Consider the following 18,240-nt stretch of genomic DNA (forward strand, 5'->3'; position numbering starts at 1 on the left):
CTCTTCTAAAGGTTCATGTCCTCATTTGGAAGAGAGGATGGAGGGAAGCTGCTTGCAACTTTCTCTGCTACACAACCTCGGAGAAGGAACTGGAACAGTCCCATTTTACAGTGAATCTGGACGTACTGTTTTAGTTTTATAATGTGCACTGGTACTGGGAGTTCCATATTTTCTCCCTTCAGACCAAAGCAAAGAAAACCTACATACACTGCACCAAATCCTGCAGTCCTTACTCAGGCAAACCTCCCATTGCCTTCCACCCCAACAACTAAGTCAGACACCAATGGGACTGCGGCTCATTGCACATACATAATGGTTACACACATACTCCCTGATCCTTTGCAAGAATCATAGAATCATAGAATATCAAGGTTGGAAGGGACCTCAGGAGGTCATCTAGTCCAACCCCCTGCTCAAAGCAGGACCAATCCCCAATTTTTGCCCCAGATCCTTAAATGAGCCCCTCAAGGATTGAACTCACAACCCTGGGTTTAGCAGGCCAATGCTCAAACCACCAAGCTATCCCTCCCCTGAATGACAGGCATGCGTTTTTATTGCTGATTCAAACATCAACAAAAATGCTCTTGTGTAGCTCTCAGATACAGAGATCTGGGGAGAGGTCAGGCCCCACTGACCCCATTCTGATGGGTGCTAGTATGCTGCTGCTGTTGCTCCTTACGCTCTACTGTCTCCACACTGCAACCTTTGGGTATATCTACTCTGCAAAAACCAAACAGACAATAAAAAAAAGACCCACAGCAGTGTGTCTCAAAGCAACTGACTTAGGCTCATGCTACAGGGCTAAAAATAGCAGTGCAGACATTCCTGCTTGGGTTGGAGTCCGGGCTCTAAGACCCATCCCCTTCACCGAGCTAGCATGAGTCTGTCAACTAGGGCTAGGAGGCTCACCCCGAGCTGCAATGTAGACATACCCTCTAGATTGTCAGCTCCTTAGAGCAAGGATCTTGCCGTATGTGTGGGTGTTTTGTAAAGGGCTGTGCACATGTTAAGAGTGCAGACATTAAACAGGGCTGGCTCTCGGTTTTTTGCTGGCCCTAGCAAAATAATTTGCCACCCCAAGCTCCGAGAGAGCAACTGCCCAAGCAACAACAAAAAAAGGGGGTGGGGGGGGAGGGCCGGAACGCCGCCCCTGGAATTGTGCCACCCCAGCACGTCCTTGCTTTGCTGGTGCCTCGAGCCGGTCCTGACACTAAACAACAACAAGGTTATCCTCCTTCAAAGAAGCTATCACAGCCGTTCCTGACAAAGGTGGACAACTTCACACACCAGGAGGTGCTGAGTGTCTCGTATGTTCGCCCCTTGCTATTTACCCTTTGCACGTGGCATGCATTGTGAGGTTGGAGAAACGCCATGTGAAGGATTTGAGAGATGAATAAAGGGGATATTTGGCACATGATATAGTTATTAACGTGCCTGCTCTCCATGTACTCCTGCTGCAGCAGGAATGAACAGGACAGCTAGCATGTAAGACTTTGTAATTAGGCCTTTCACAGTTTATAAGGCAAATAAAAAAAAAATCACTTTTCATGTTGCCACTCAATCCTGTCACCTAAATCTTTTGGCTAACAGACAGCAAGAAGCAATAGCCAAGCTGAGATGTGGGCCTCTAGTACTACCTAAATTTATACACTGTGACAGTCCTATTAGGCCACCACTGACTTCTTGTACCGGCCTTTATTAAACATAACCAGATGTAGATGACTCCCTTTAATCATCCAGTTACGTTTCTGGTCTCAGACAACGTTCTTCCGTGAAGCAGAGAAAACTTCTTAAGGAAATTAAACACCAGTGCCACAGCCAGTTGGATTTATCTGTGCTCTGCAGCACCACAAAGAGAGGGAAAAAAATAAAAAAGGTTAATATTTATAAAAACTGTGAAGCATTTTCAGAGAATTTTTTTTAAAATTACCATTTTCTCCTGTCAACAGCACTCTCGTTCTAGTTGCCTCTTCCATTTTTTCTTTTGAAAAGAAAAATAAAAATCCAGAGAGAGTAACAGCCCAGAGAAAATAAATAACATATAAAAGAAGAGAGAGATCAGATATTCCTCCTATCAGTGAGGAACAGCTGGCATTACGCACGTAAGAAGGGCTCTCCCCCCCCTTTTTTTAAAAAAATAAACTCTCGGTGAACACATAACGTCTTTAAGAAAATGAAATCCTTTTGCTGTGGGCCACGTTGCGGGAAGAAATAGTCACCACTGCTGTTATCAGCACTTTCAAGCTTTAACTGTGAATCAAAGGCGACAATTAATAAAGTCGCCCCCGCCAGGAAAGGAAAGGAGAAAAGCTAAATATTTGAAACTGGGTGAACAAATGTCAGGGTGTTTTTAAATAAAATCCTTTTACAGTTATCACAGCGAGCAGACCTGATATCCCTGTCTAATTCAATTTCAATTTGCGCCCCATGGGAGATAGTGAAGAAAAGGTTGCAATGCTGTCTTTGGGTTGATATGTTCTTTTCTCCTTCAGGGAGCAGGAACTGGGGAGAGAAGGGGAGGAGGCATGCAGAAAGAGAGAAGGAGAAGGATTCAAATACCAGCAGAATATGAATTTCTTTCAGCTGGATCCTTCCAGAAGGCAGATGTGATGCAGGGAATGTTTAAAATTTTGACTTGTTATGAATTCACCTGGAAAATGGAGCGGGGGAGGAAGCTACAGAAAGGGGATTTGTGTATGAATAAACATGCCAAAACGTGGAGCCAAAAGGAACTGAATTTTGATGCCAACACCAGCAGCAGCCTCCTGTGGCATGACCCCCACCCCGCCCCAAACTGGTTACCTATAGCACTACTGATGTTCTTATTAGAACCGTCCACTTTATAATTTCTACTCAACATTCCTTTTATTTGAAATAAAGAAATACACCCACTAAAAAAAAACAAACTACAAGTCAGTAAGATTGTCAGCATAAGAACATAATGGCCACACTGGGTCAGACCAATGGCTCATCTAGCCCAGTATCCTGTCTTCTGACAGTAGCCAATGCCAGGTGCCCCAGAGGGAATGAACAGAACAGGCAATCACTGATCCATCCAATATTGGCCACTCCCAGCTTCTGTCAATCAGAGGCTAGGGACACTCAGAAAATGAGTTTGCATCCCTGACCATGTTGGCTAATAGCTATCGATGGATGTATCCTCCATGAACTTACCAAATTCTTTTTTGAACTCTGTTATAGTTCTGGCCTTCACAATATCCCATGGCAAAGAGTTCCACAGGTTGACTGTGCGCTGCGTGAAGAAATACTTCCCTATGTTTCTCTTAAACCTGCTGCCCATTAATTTCATTGGGTGGTCCCCTCTTATATTATGTAAAGGAGTAAATAATACTTCCCTATTAACTTTCTCCACAGCAGTCATGATTTTATAGACCTCTGTCACATCCTCCCTTAGTCGTCTCTTTTCCAAGCTGAAAAGTCCAAGTCTTTTAATCTCTCCTCATACAGAAGCTGTTCCATACCCTTCATCATTTTTGTTGCCCTTCTCTGTACTTTTTCAAATTCTAATATAGTATTTTTGATATGGGGTGACCAAAACTGCATGCAGTACTGAAGGTGTGGGCGTACCATGGATTTATATAGTGGCATTATGATGTTTTCTGTCTTATTATCTAGCCCTTTCTTAACGGATCCTAATATTGTTCACTTTTTTGACTACTGCTACACTTTTAGCGCATGTTTTCAGAGAACTATCAGCAATGACTCCAAGATCTTTTCTTGAGCGGTAACAGCTAATTTATATCCCATCATTTTGTATGTATAGTCAGGATTATGTTTTCCAATGTGCCTTAGTCTGCATTTATCAAATTGACCACCAACAAGGAGACATGACCCTTCCAGAGAAAGACTAACTCCAGTAGTTTGGCGGGACTGAGCAACTGAATGGCACAGGCAACAGGATAGGGAAACTTTCAACAGCAGGTTAAGGCTTTGAACGTGGCCTCAGCCAACAGTAACCAAAAGTTGTCACCATCTGATAGATGTTTGGTTATTTCTATGAAACAGTTTGTGGTTCACTCCAATTCCTGGTGGACTTGTGTCCATATAAAAACCACCAGCACTAATCCTGGAAGGCAAAGCTCCGGACTGATTTACCAGAGAATTCGATGATTACATGGGCACTAACTCTGAATTAACCTCTGACTCCTCCCTCCTGGTCAGGTTGGGAAGGTAAAAGCTTCCCCTGACATTGTCCAGCAGTCGTTGCTCTGTAGGTGCAGAGACGACCTCAGCTTCTTTCTCTATCACCTTTGAGGCTTACGAGTAACGTGACATTTCTTGCAGCCACTCAGAATAAGTGGAACATGGGCTAATTAGTTTGGATTTACAATAAACCATATGAAGTCTGTAACTTCAACATACGATAGGTAAAATAGGCACAAAACTGTGGAAGGGAGCTCTCCACCTACTATGTCTAGAAAAGGCAATTGTTGAGAAATAGCATGATAAAAACTATACATGCGACTGTAATACTAGAAGGCAACGGCAGAGTTGCACTACCCAAAAACCTGAAGCAATGCTGTACTTCTCACCTGAGGACAGTTCTGCTGTGGGCATCAGACTGCAGGAGCCTTGATTGCAAGAATACAAGCATAGAAGACCTATCAATATCTGTTATTATGTATTTATGTATTTATTTAAAGATATCACTCATGCTAGCACATCCACAACACAGAATGAAGCAGCACATTATGGACCATGGGTTTGAAAAGCAGTCTGAGCCCAGTGGGAATTGTGGGATCATAACCTCTCTCAGGATCAGACCGCTATACATGTAACCATTTGGTGGCCAGTTTCCTGAAATGGGGCCAAATCAAGCAAGGAATTAAGTGTATGCCTAAAGTTAAGCATTTACTCAAGTGTTATTAAAATCAAGTAAGGCAGATCCATCAATGGAGCTCGACGATTTACACCAGCTGAGAATCTGTCTTATAAGACAACTTAAGCATGTGCTTAAAGTTAATCATATACATAAGAGCTTTTCTAAATAGACGTAGCTTCCCAAACCGGGGCCTTTGTGTGTGCACCCATGGAAGTATGGCACCTCATTCGGTGCCAATGTGTTAACCATACATAAATGGTTGATCATACAAAGTTAGGTTAAACTTTCAGCTGTTTCTAAAACAAGCAATTCACCACAAACTACCACACTGAGCTCCAATCTGTGGCAAACACTTCTTACCATCACATAAAATAGCTAGCTATACTGCATGTACAAGATTACTGTTGTTAAGTTATTGCAAAAAAAAATTTCCTTACCTTTGTTCCTAATTATATCTTAGAGTTATTTTTTCATATCTAATGTACCTGTCCCCATTTATGATGGTTGTTTACTTTTGGCACTTTACTCAGTTTGTACATACAAAACAAAATAGTCAGTTTCAATTTCGTGTTCTCATGCACTAGTCCAAGGTTACTTATGCTTGGCTTGCAAGGACTTCATGGGAATGTTTAAATTCAAACAATAAACTGTTTTCATTTCAAATTTTAAAGAATCATAAAAACATTCCTATTAGGTTTTGTAAAACCTTTAAAAATGACAAACTCAAACCACTCTTGTGCTCCAAATTTTAAGCCAAATTGACAGTGGCCTCTAAATATGCTCTATAAATGATCTTTATCCGATTTAACGGATTTACAACATTGAAAAGGAATGTAAATTAGAAAAATAAATATTATAAATATTTTGCGATCTTGGGCACAGTGTCGAGTTGAGGAAGTATCACTTCTTTCTGAATAAAAGATATCTACAAAGGGGAGGGAATGCATATTATTTAACAGGAATCCTGCTGCATGGAGAGTTGATTAGATCTTTCTTTAATGAGTACTGGGACAATTTCCTGCACATGCTGGTATTACCACCTGAGGATTATTTTAGAATGAGTATCATTTTAATCTTTGTGCAGGCAGGAAATAGAAACATTCTGGTACACAGACCTACCTCCCTGATATCAGGGGGTAGCCATGTTAGTCTGTATCCACAAAAACACAAGGAGTCTGGTGGCACTTTAAAGACTAACAGATTTATTTGGGCATAAGCTTTCATGGGTAAACCACCACTTCTTCAGATGCATCTAAAGAAGTGGTGTTCTACCTCCCTGAGTGAAACTGCTATCTAGCCACAGAAAACAGAAGTGTCAGGTTTAAAATCACTCGATGCTGTAGGAGACACAGAATATGTCCAGAAAGCATGTTCCTCCACTGCAGCAGGACACACATTAACCGGAATGTCCTTGCATTCCATTTGATCGCATCGATACGCCACTAAAAATTCAGAGGTCTGATCCAACAAAAGTGAAGGGGTTAAACAGACCAGGAAAACAAAAAGGTACCTGCTAGCTAAAGTCAAAGCCTTTGGTGTTCATAAAAAATCCAGTCATGTACATTCATGGTATAAGATTGCAATAATGTAATTAACTGATCTTATGATATACATCAACCAATTCTTTACTTAATTAGATCCCAGGTTTTGACACAGTGATTCCATTGAGAATGTGCTAAGAGCCCTGAACCAAAGACCATTGAAGCCAATGGGACTCCTTCCATTGACTTCAGCTGTCATTGGATTGGGCCTAAAATTGTTAAGGCCAGATACTTACGTGTCCTGCAGGTATCTGGCCTGGCCACCAAGCAATAGCTGGCTCCCTCATCCCACCTTCAAAAGTGGTTTGTTTACCACACAGAAAGCGACCATTGCTACCTCCTACAGGAAAGAAAATTGATAAACATGATCATGTTTTTCCTGTGGATGCTTGTGAAGGTCTTTTCAGCAGGGGAGAAACTGACAGATTAGTAGACTAGATAGGGAATGCTATCAAATGCACAAAGGAAACAAACCAAAAAGATTTTTTTGCTAACTTCTTTCATTTATAGGAATCTTAAATGTTTCTTGTGAGTGAAAGAGGTAAAAATTGATCACACATTTAATATGAGTCAACAATGGGATAGAGGTGCAAAAAAGGCCAGTATCATTCTGGCGTGTATTAACAGGAGTGTCGGATCTAAGATATGGGCAGTAACTGTCTTGTTCTACTTGGCACTGGTGAGGCCTCAGCTGGAGTACTGTCTCTAGTTCTGGATGACACACTTTTAGAAAGACCTGGACAAACGAGAGAGTCCAAATGAGAGCTACAAAAATGATAAAAGATTTAGAAAACCTGACCTGTGAGGAAAGGTTAAAAAAACTGGGTATGTTTAGTCTTGGGAAAAGACTGAGCGGAGACCTGATAAGTCTTCAGATACGTTATGGGCTCTTACAAAGAGGACAATGATCAACTGTTCTCCATGTCCACTGGAGGCAGGACAAGAATGAACTTTATCTGCAGCAAGGGAGATTTAGGTTAGATATTAGGAAAAACTTTCTAACTGTAAGAATAGTTAAGCACTGGAACAGGTGACCAAGGCAGACTGTGGAAACCGCATCACTGGAGGGTTTTAAGAACAGGTTAGACAACCACCTGTCAGGGATGGTCTCCAACCTTCTTACATCCAAGATCACTTTTTGAATTTAAAGGCAAACCAGGATCCACCCCATCCCTTCCCCAAGGCCCCGCCCCTTCCCCGAAGCCCTGCCCTGCTCCCTTCATTCCCCGCCCTCCTCCATCACTCACTCTCCCCCACCCTCACTCACTTTAACCGGGCTGGGGCAGGGGGTTGGGGTTTGGGAGGGGGTGTGGGCTCTGGGCTGGGGCCGAGGGCTTTGCAGTGTTGGGGGGCTCTGGGCTGAGCCTGGGGACAGGGGTTGGGGTGCAGGAGGCAGTGAGGGGGTGCAAGCTCTGGGAGGGAGTTTGGATGCAGGAGGGGGCTCCAGGCTCGGGCAGAGTGTTGGGGTGCAAGAGGGGTGCAGGGTCTGGGAGGGACTCCGGGTTCAGGAGGGGACTCCAGGCTGGGGCAGAGTGTTGGGTGCAGGGTGCTGGCTCTCGGCAGGGGGTTAGGGATGGGTCAAGGGTGCAAGAGGGGGTATGGGGTGCTGTCTCCTGGAGGGGGTTCAGGGTGTGAGCTCCAGTTGGGCGGCACTTACCTCGGGCAGCTCCTGGTTGGTGGTGCAGCGGGGCTAAGGCAGGCTCCTTACCTGCCCCAGGCCCGTGCCGCTCCCGGAAGGGGCAAACACGCCCCTGTGGCCCCTGGTGGGGGGCATGTGGCTCCGCGCACTGCCCAACTCTGCAGGCACTGTCCCGGCAGCTCCCATTGACTACAGTTCCAATGGGAGCTGTAGGGGTGGTGCTTGCAGGCAGAAGCAGCGCACGGAGATGCCTGCCCTCTCTCCTACCCCCGGAGCTGCAGGGGCGTGCTATTGCTTCTGAGAGTGGCCTGGAGCTGGGGCTGGCAAGAAGCCTGCCTTAGCAGCAGCCCCGCTGCACCACTGGAGATCGCAATCGACTGGGAGAGTCTCCAGGATTGACCAGTCGATTGCAATCGATCGGTTGGTGACCATTGATCTAGGGAAACTTGGTGCTGCCTCTGCACAGGTGGGTAGGCTAAATGAGCTCTCGAGGTCCCTTCCGGTCCTACATTTCTATGATTTGATGAACATTTTCAGACTGACAAGTGATTTTCTAGTGCCCTTTTAAGAGAGGAGTTTCACTAGAGATAGACACGATGATGACAAAAGCGAGATTACATTTTATTTCCCCAGGAAAGCTCTGCTCAGAGACAGCAGCTGGTTGGCAGGGAAGGTCCCCACTTTTTAGCAGCCTTACAACTGCACTGACCGAGGAACAGCCCGGAGAGTCACGTGTTTTGCCCAAGGCCACACAGATTCAGTGGCCCAGCTAAGGTTAGAACTTAGGAGCCTCCCATCTCGTGGCCTGATCATCACAAGACTACCTGACCTCCAAATGGGAAAAAAAAGGGGGGGGGAAATAAAATCAGTTTGCTCAAGGATACTAGCTTGAAAACAAGAGAAAAACTGAGAAGTGCAGCAAAGCTGTCCATGGCAGGGAACGTTTACTCTCCTTGATATCGTTTCATAGAGCTAAACACACTGGGACTCCTGGATCTTTTATAATGATCCAGAAAACTCAGATATGCATTTGATAATGGCCCTCTAACTTGTCTTTCTAATTAACTAGTACAGGAGACTTAGCACTTCCCTGTATATGTCACTTTCCGCACACACACTACCAATAACAGATTAAGAGAGAAGGTGTGAGCAAAAATACAGTTGGTAGGCAGCTAATGTACTGCTTTTAAGAGTAAAAAAAAAAAAAAAATACCCATCAGCACCGGGGCACAGTACAGAAGGCACATGTGCTTGTCTAAATAGGAGTGTGCCCAGGTGAGCAACTAACACAAGCACGGACTGGAGGCAGAATTCTAATGCTGAACACTCCTGAACTTCAAAGCTTCTCTTATATACAAGGGACCAAACCAAAACCTCAGATATCTTTGTCTTCAAACTCTGAGACTGTTTGGATCTGGACTTCCGAGCTTGAGGTCCAGCTCTGTTCATTAGACACTTACCTTGTTTAGGTGCTGAAATAAGAGCAGCTCCATTATCAGATGTGAAAAACACAAAAGTGTTCTCACTGATGCCCAGGTTTTGAAGGGACTTTAGGATTTTCCCAATGCTGTCATCAATTTCTCGCACTGCATCACCATATCTGAGACAGTAGAGATTATAAATATGCAAGCCAGTAAAGGAGGAGAAACAGTTTAAACCAGGTAGTCTTACAGAACATAAAGCACTCCATTACAGCCCACAAGAATACTGAATTAATTGTGCTGAAGAGGGAAATAATTCACCTACACATCAGGTACCATAATAGAAGTTTACCAGTGTCACTTCGTAATTTATGTCTTTTTAATCTGCAGAAACCAGCCTCTCTTGGATATTCAGACTCTCCAATTTGCTCAGATCTGAGCATTTTTGGACAAAGACCAGCAATTGAGATAAATGAAGCCAGGTATAAGGAGAGGCCACTTTTGCCATGAGCTGAGGCTAATAATTTTGTTTATAGACGCTAGTTTGAAATTGTGATCTTAAAAGCAAGGTCCATTATATCCACAGAGCTATCCTTCCCCCACTGTAAATTGCATTTTCCATGATGTGGAGCCTGTTTGCTGTTCTGATTTATAGGCTTTTAAACCAGGCTCTAATCAAACTATGTCAAGAGACTAACAAAAGCACCCATTCCACGGAACAGCATTTCATCACTCACACAGTGGGCCAGGGAGCTTAGATTTCGCCTACGTTTGGGTCACATGATCTTTACTTTGGCTTACAACAAATATATTAAAGATCAAACTAGACACGGTCTTTTTGGGAAAAAAAAATACTAAAGGAAATTCCATGCTACCTACTATGTGTATTTACACACGCATGCACGCACACACACTTTTAACAAGTGATCTATGTTACTTCAGTCCAATAAATATTGCTGTGGTTTTCCACTATCACACTAGGCAGCATAAATCAAATAAAAGGAGACTTACAACCCTCTCTGGCTAGTGCCCAAGAAATGTTTGGACGCATAAACAGGAGCATGAGTGGCATCAATAGCCCAATAGAGAAAGAACGGCTGTTGACTGGATTGCTGCCTGCTAATAAAGTCAAGAGCTTCCTGTAAATGACAACAGAAATTAATGTTAACAGGATCATCCTCTGCCACCTAAAACTCTCAACCAAAAGTAACAAAAAAGGGCTGTGGGTTATAAAGTTGAAAGAAAATGTATAATACCTGTAAGTAGATCTGAGTTAAGTTTGCTTCCCCTGTCTTCAGATCAATTTTGAAATCTTCATAATATCTTAAAATAAAGCAGAACCAGGGAAAAAAATTAATACCCATGGAACACAGAACAAAAGGGCTGTTCTTCCCTATTACTTGTATGGGCAGGTCATTGTTGTTACTCAACAAAAGGGCAGAGACTCACAAGATATGTAACCAGCCATTTCTCTTCAGAAACTGAAAAGAAGTTCATTATGTTTTTTTTAAGGTTAGGAGAGAATAGTGAAATTGCAAGGTCAGAGGCAATGGTGGGATGTCACGATGAAAACATAGAAAGGATTACCACAAACAGGGAGGGGAGATATAAAAATGCCTTCAGTAAGGGAATGGAATCATGTTCCAAAAGAGGCATAGTTGGATGAGCACCTGTGGGAGATGGGTTAGAGCGGCAATGGCCTATTTGTGGTCCATGAGCACATTTTAGCAACATGCACTTTGTTCTTGGCTCTCTAGCCTGCCACAACCCCTGGCAGCCAACATTCACCCGTGAAGTTAGCTGCATCGCTTGTGAGAAATGCCTGGTGCAATACCTGGTTTGAATATGTGAACAATCTGGCATGTAAGGGAATTTTGGGCACTCCCTTTCCCTTCCTTAAGTGCACTGGCCTTTGAAGCCTTTCACACTTGAGCACCAGAGCATTCCATCATTAAAAAGCAAGATGCCAGATAAAAGCCCAGCACTAAAGCAGCTGGGCTTTAAGTTCGTCTTTTGAGGTTGGGATGAGGATGCCAGGATCCCAGCAGGGAACAGCTGAGGAGTTCAGACTAAAATTTAGCACAGATCTAGTGCTTATAATCTTCAAGGTGCTTTAAAAACATGAACAACCCCATAAAAGTAGGGCACTATTAACGTTCCCATTTTACAGATGAGAAAACTGAGACACAATATGAGAGACAGGCTTAGAACTCAGGAATTTGTTTCTTATCCCTGTGCTTTAACCACTGGATCGTGGATCTCTCTCAATAAGAAGGTAAATCTGGGAGTGAGAAAGGAAGCTGGAAGATCTAGCAGGCGTTGCCCAGACACAAACGCTCTGACTCCCTCTGGCTGCCAAGATCCTTCTTCATTCAACACCGTACTCCTCCAAGTGTCCCATCTTGACTTGCCCTCTCAGCTGCAAAAATCTCCTACTCCAAGTGACAAATGCTCTAACCCTAACCCAGCATTCAGGAGGCAGGGGAAGGAGTGGGGAGGCTGCCCACTGCATCCCCGCTTCTCCCCCCAGCCTTCTGAAAGCCGCAAGACAGCTGGTTGCCGCGAGCAGGAGGTGGGGGGAGCAGGGGGAAGGCGCTGATCTGCAGGGTCCACCGGCGAGCGGGAAGTGCTGGGGGGAGGGTGCATAGGGGGGCTGCCAGCTGTGGACAAAGCAGGTGGCCAAACGACATTATAGGGGAGCATTGAACAACTTTAAACAAGCATGTTCTGTAATGGAGCAGGGACATAAGATTGAAACAACGTTAAGAGAGAGGACGTTAAGTGGGGAGTTACTGGATTTGAATCAGTTCATCCCTGATGACTGACATTTCCTTCGCTCATGTCCAATAACTCTTGGCATGGTGTGAGGTTTCTGGAGATTGCTGCCCATCCAACCAAGCCATGGTGTTACTGCTGTGTCTGATCCAGCCTCTCCTAACTGAAGATAGCTTACTGATCGAATGCTCATCTTTCAGTAGACCACAGGACAGCTGAGTAAGACCACAGGGAAAGCAAAGAAAACAAGCCGTTGACAACTTCCAAAATATTTTTTTAAATGAGCCCTGGAACAAACAGCTGAATTACCTGCCAATCATTTCCCTGTCCCTGTAAACAGGGATATTTGGGGTGGCTTTGTTATCGTAAGGTCCAAAATGGCAATTAGGAGATCCAAACCATTCATCAAATCCATGCTTCAAGGGGTGGAATTGGGGTCTGTGACCCAGATGCCTAGGAACAAAAGCCACAAAGAGTTCAGGAGTCCATTGCAAAGGAGTAAATAGTAATCTTATCAGAACTGTGTAGAAAGAAATATCTTTCAATGATGCTAAAGGAAAACTTCAGTGATTAGTTACAGTACTCTAGATAGCCAAATAAATAATGACTAGACAAAAACGTGCATTCAAGGAGATTACAGAAATCCCTGCCACTGTTCCAGTAGCTTCATTAAGTCAATGTCCAACTTCTCTTCTCTCTAAACATGTCGATTATTTGTGATGATGGTGCCTTAGGTAGAGCTGCCCAGAACAGAGCAAAAATACATATAATAATTAATTTAGGGCTTAAGTCTCATTTACACCAAAGCTCTTCTACACCAGTAAATTGTGTAAAGGGGCCACAAAGTGTGTGTAATTTACAATTACATTTACTTTAAGGCCCTTTATGCTGCCAGAGTGGTGTAATGGGGCTTTAGTGTAAATGGCAATGAGACCCTTAGAATGTACATATGAAAGCCAGCCCCCCCCACCACACACAAGCAAGCTTCTGTTAACAGCGTTGTCCTGGATATGCAATTTAAACTTTCTTTCTTTAGCTTCAGGCTACTGCTCCTTTCCTTCCACATCTTCTGGGACTGTGAATAACTCACTTCCTTCATTTGTGAAAGTATTTATAGATGGTCATTCTCTCACTGTCTCAACTGGAGAAATTTCTAGCTGAACATGCATGTGTCACTTCAGTCTTTCCTCATACGTCTTTGTCTTTAACTCATGGATCGGTTCCGTTGCCCTCTTTTGTATCGTCTCTAAAATTTGGGGACCGGAAGTGCACTCATTGGATTAAATTAGTCCCTGGCGTAAACCCAATGAGATCAATGTATTACACCAGACACTAATTTAGCCTCACGATTCCTGATCCAGTCACACGCTGGCTGTGTAAATTAGAACCACAAATATCCCTCGTTTTACATGTGGAATCCCCACATACATACGCACACACACACCACAACAAAAATACCCCTAGCTATCTTCACAGTGACTAGGGGAACGGAAAATCTGATATGCAGAGAGATTTTAAAAAGTGGGATAGTTTACAAAGGAGGCAAATAAGAAGGAATATGAGGAAAGCATACAAAATAAATAAATAAATAAATAAATGAGTTAGAGAAGGTAGATTAGATGCTCCTGTTCTCCCTCTCTCATAACACAAGAATGAGGGAAGTCAATGAAACTCAAAGTCAGTAAATTCAAAACTGAGCAAGGGGAATACTTTTACCACCCAACACATAATAAGAATGGCCATACTGGGTCAGACCAAAGGTCCATTTAGCCCAATACCCTGTCTTCCAACAGTGGTCAATGCCAGGTGCCCCAGAGGGAATGAACAGAACAGGTCATCATCAAGTGATTCATCCCGTCGCTCATTCCCAGCTTTCCTGCTCATTTTAGCTAAGGTCCATCAATGGATATATCCTCCATGAATTTATCTTGTTCTTTTTTGAAACCTGTTATGGTTTTGGCCTTAACAACATCCACTGGCAAGGAGTTCCACAGGTTGACTCTGCATTGTGTGAAGAAATATTTCCTTTTGTTTGTTTTAAACAAATGCCTATTAATTTCATTGGGTGACCCCTCGTTCTTGTGTTATGAGAAGGAGTAAATAACATTTCCTTATTTACTTTCTCAACCCCAGTCATGATTTTATAGACCTCGATCATATTCCCCCATTATTTGTCTCTTTTCCAAGCTGAAAAGTCCAAGTCTTATTAATTTCTCCTCATATGGAAGCTGTTCCAGCTGTCCCTAATCATTTCTGTTGCCCTTTTCTGAACCTTTTTCATTTCAAACCTACATTTTTTTGAGATGGGGTGACCACATCTGTATGCAGTATTCAAGATGTGGGTGTACCATGGATTTATATAGAGGCAATATGATATTTTCTGTCTTATTATCAATCCCTTTATTAATGATTTCCAACATTCTGTTAGCTTTTTTGATGGCTGCTGCACATTAATTGGATGTTTTCAGAGAAATAGCCACAATGACTCCAAAATCTCTTTCTTGAGTGGTAACAGCTAAATTAGACCCCATCATTTTATATGTATAATTAGGATTATGTTTTCCAATGTGCATTACTTTGCATTTAACAACACTGAGCATAATATGACTGTAGAACTCACTGCCCTGGGATGTCACCGAGGCCAAGAACTTGGCAAGATTCAGAGGGACTGAAGATTTACAAGGATAACATAAAATTCAAAGAGACAAGGGGAGTGAGATAATATCTTTTATAGGACCAACTTCTGCTGGTGAGAGAGAGAAGCTCTGAGAAAAGTGCTTAGAGTGTAACTACAGGGTAGAACAGATAAGGAGTTAACACATGTTGCAAGAGATCATTCAAGGTGAAGTGGGTGGTAAACACCTCCACAACTGAAGGACAAAAGGAGGGTTTGTGCGTTCCAGATTTTTATAGTGAGCCATAAATCCAGTGTCTTTATCTATCAAGCATTCTTACAACTACAATACCCACCTGCTGAAGTGAAGAAACAGATTGACAGAGCCAGAAGAGTACCGAGAAGTCACCTACTACAGGACAGGCCCAACAAAGAAAATAACAGAATGCCACTAGCCATCACCTTCAGTCCCCAACTAAAACCTCTCCAACGCATCATCAAGGATCTACAACCTATTCTGAAGGACGACCCATCACTCTCACAGATCTTGGGAGACAGGCCAGTCCTTGCTTACAGACAGCCTCCCAACCTGAAGCAAATACTCACCAGCAACCACACATCACACAACAGAACCACTAACCCAGGAACCTATCCTTGCAACAAAGCCCATTGCCAACTGTGTCCACAGATCTATTCAAGGGACACCATCATAGGGCCTAATCACATCAGCCACACTATCAGAGGCTCGTTCACCTGCACATCTACCAATGTGATCTATGCCATCATGTGCCAGCAATGCCCCTCTGTCATGTACATTGGTCAAACTGGACAGTCTCTACGTAAAAGAATAAACGGACACAAATCAGATGTCAAAAATTATAACATTCAAAAACCAGTCGAAGAACACTTCAATCTCTTTGGTCACTCGATTACAGACCTAAAAGTGGCAATACTTCAACAAAAAAACTTCAAAAACAGACTCTAAGGAGAGACTGCTGAATTGGAATTAATTTGAAAACTGGATACAATTAACTTAGGCTTGAATAGAGACTGGGAGTGGATGGGTCATTACACAAAGTAAAACTATTTCCCCATGTTTATCCCCTCCCCCAAACCCCCACTGTTCCTCAGATGTTCTTGTCAACTGCTGGAAATGGCCCACCTTGTTTATCACTACAAAAGGCTTTTTTCCCCCCTGCTCTCCTGCTGGTAATAGCTCACCTTAAGTGATCACTCTTGTTACAGTGTGTACGGTAACACCCATTGTTTCATGTTCTCTATGTATATAAATCTCCCCACTGTATTTTCCACTGCATGCATCCGATGAAGTGAGCTGTAGGTCACGAAAGCTTATGCTCAAATAAATTTGTTAGTCTCTAAGGTGCCACAAGTACTCCTTTTCTTTTTATTAAGTCCATGATTTTTAGGGTCTATCAGAGTTATGAATTTAAGCTCCCAGGCTCATCTTTTGAAGGTGTTGTGCAGGTTTTCTTTGTGTTTGCCCAGCCTCTTCATGGGTCAGTTTGAGGAAGAATTTCTGGACAAATGCACCACAAAACCAATGATATATCTGAGATACAATGATGATATTTTCATCCTCTGGACAGAGGACTTAAACTCCCTCAAAGATTACCACTACAACTTCAACAACCAGCACCCATCCATCAAACTTTCCCTAAAACATTCCCACACCAGCACCAGCTTCCTGGACACCATGATCAACTTCAACAATGGAGCCCTACAGACAACTACATATATAAGAAATCCCCAGATCACCACACCTACCTTCACCAATCCAGTAACCAACCCAAACACACCAAGACATCTGTTACCCATAGTCAGGAATTCAGATACCACAGAGTATGCCCCATCGAGAAAGTCCAGGATACATATCTCAGCACACTTAAAACTACCTTTACCGCACAAGGACACTCTGCCGGAGAAGTAGATCACATCATCGAATGGGCCACCCAAATACTCCAAAAGAACCTTCTTCAATACAGCAAACACTCCCCCTCCGCCCCCACAACTGTACACTCCTAGTTGTCATTTACCACCCCACACTGGAACCCATACAGGGTATCATCAAACAACTACAACCCATACTCGATGTGGACCACATGTTGAAAGAAATCTTTCCTGAAGTCCCTCTTCTGGCCTTCAAACAATGCCCCCAACCCTGCCAAGCTCATCATCAGAGGCAAGCTCCCTACAGACCAGGACACACCGCCAGACCCTTCCAGAACAACAGATGCAAAACCTGCAGACATATGTCCACCTGTTGCGATGATCAACACCCCCACAACACACCTTTCAAGATCTATGGTTCCTACACATGCCGATCACAACATGTGGTTTCCTCATCCAGTGCACTAAATGTCCCAATAGCAACTGTGTGGTTGAAACCAGACAGTCACTATGCTGTCGAATGAACTCACACAGAAAAATGATAAAAGACAAAAACACCCTATCATCCGTGGGCAAACACTATTTACAGAACAATCACTCCATGTCTGACCTCTCAGTCCTCTGCACAAACACCTTCAAAAGATGAGCCTGGAAGCTTTTAAATGCATAACTCTGCTAGACAGCAAAAATCATGGGCTTCATAAAGACACTGGATTTATGTCTCATTTACAACAATCTGGAACCCATAAACCATCTTTTCTCCTTCAATTGTTAACTTCACTTTGAGTGGCCTCTTGCGACATGTGTTAACTCCTTATCTTTTTCACCTTTTATTTAACTGAGACACTCTGAGCATCTTTCCCAGAGTTGAAGAGTTCTGCGTAAATTCAAAAGCTTGTGTCTCTCACCAACAGAAGTTGGCCCAATAAAAGGCCCTATTGAAATTCTGGGAGGCAGAGGGGAGCAAGCCTGTCCGCATCTAAAGGCGCCTCCCAACCTTTGGGGAGGAGTCACTGGACCTGGGACTCAACTGAATATGGGGGACAACGAAGAAATAACAGGGCAGGGAGTAGAGGTCACAGATTCAAAACTAGGGATCCAGAAGGGGACACCAAGCAGAGAACCCCGGACAGCACCCACCTGCTACTCAAAGCTGTCCAAGGAGCCAGTGGACGCCACCCAGAGGAACTCTGCCTGGATGAGTGAGCCAAGGGAGGAACAGAAAAAGGCCCCACAGTCACAAAGCACCTCCCCATCCAGCATCCTCCTCCTGGTGCTGAAGATGGCTATTTTGGCCAGTGCCAGAAGGAGATTGACGAGGAGGTCTCACTACCTTGTGGGGCCACGGACTGGGTGGGCATATATGAACAGATGTGGGGAAAAGTGCAGCCAAAACCTCAACAGGTTCTGGAGGAGTTGGATTAGAGGCTGCAACCTGGCACATTCTAGATAGGCATGCACCTCAAGCAGCAAAAGGGATGGGCGTTGGGGATGGGGGT

The 18,240-nt window shown here is 43.6% G+C and overlaps 1 protein-coding gene across 4 annotated transcripts in view; it reads right to left on the reverse strand.

The window, feature by feature from the left end:
* Positions 1–18,240, reverse strand: part of GALNS (galactosamine (N-acetyl)-6-sulfatase) — a 66,474-nt gene that overhangs the window by 36,566 nt on the left and 11,668 nt on the right. For all 4 annotated transcript variants that reach the window (XR_013347592.1, XM_077830701.1, XM_077830700.1 and 1 more), the window contains 5 exons: positions 12,529–12,672; positions 10,701–10,767; positions 10,456–10,583; positions 9,484–9,623; positions 6,621–6,724 (listed from right to left, as the gene is read on the reverse strand). Coding sequence is in view for 3 of the 4 variants with exons in the window: in XM_077830701.1 (XP_077686827.1) it covers positions 6,621–6,724; positions 9,484–9,623; positions 10,456–10,583; positions 10,701–10,767; positions 12,529–12,672 (583 nt within the window). In the remaining variant the exon portion in view is untranslated. The remainder of the gene's footprint in view (positions 1–6,620; positions 6,725–9,483; positions 9,624–10,455; positions 10,584–10,700; positions 10,768–12,528; positions 12,673–18,240) is intronic.

This window comes from Eretmochelys imbricata, chromosome 12, assembly GCF_965152235.1.
Source record: "Eretmochelys imbricata isolate rEreImb1 chromosome 12, rEreImb1.hap1, whole genome shotgun sequence".
Taxonomy (NCBI): domain Eukaryota; kingdom Metazoa; phylum Chordata; order Testudines; family Cheloniidae; genus Eretmochelys; species Eretmochelys imbricata.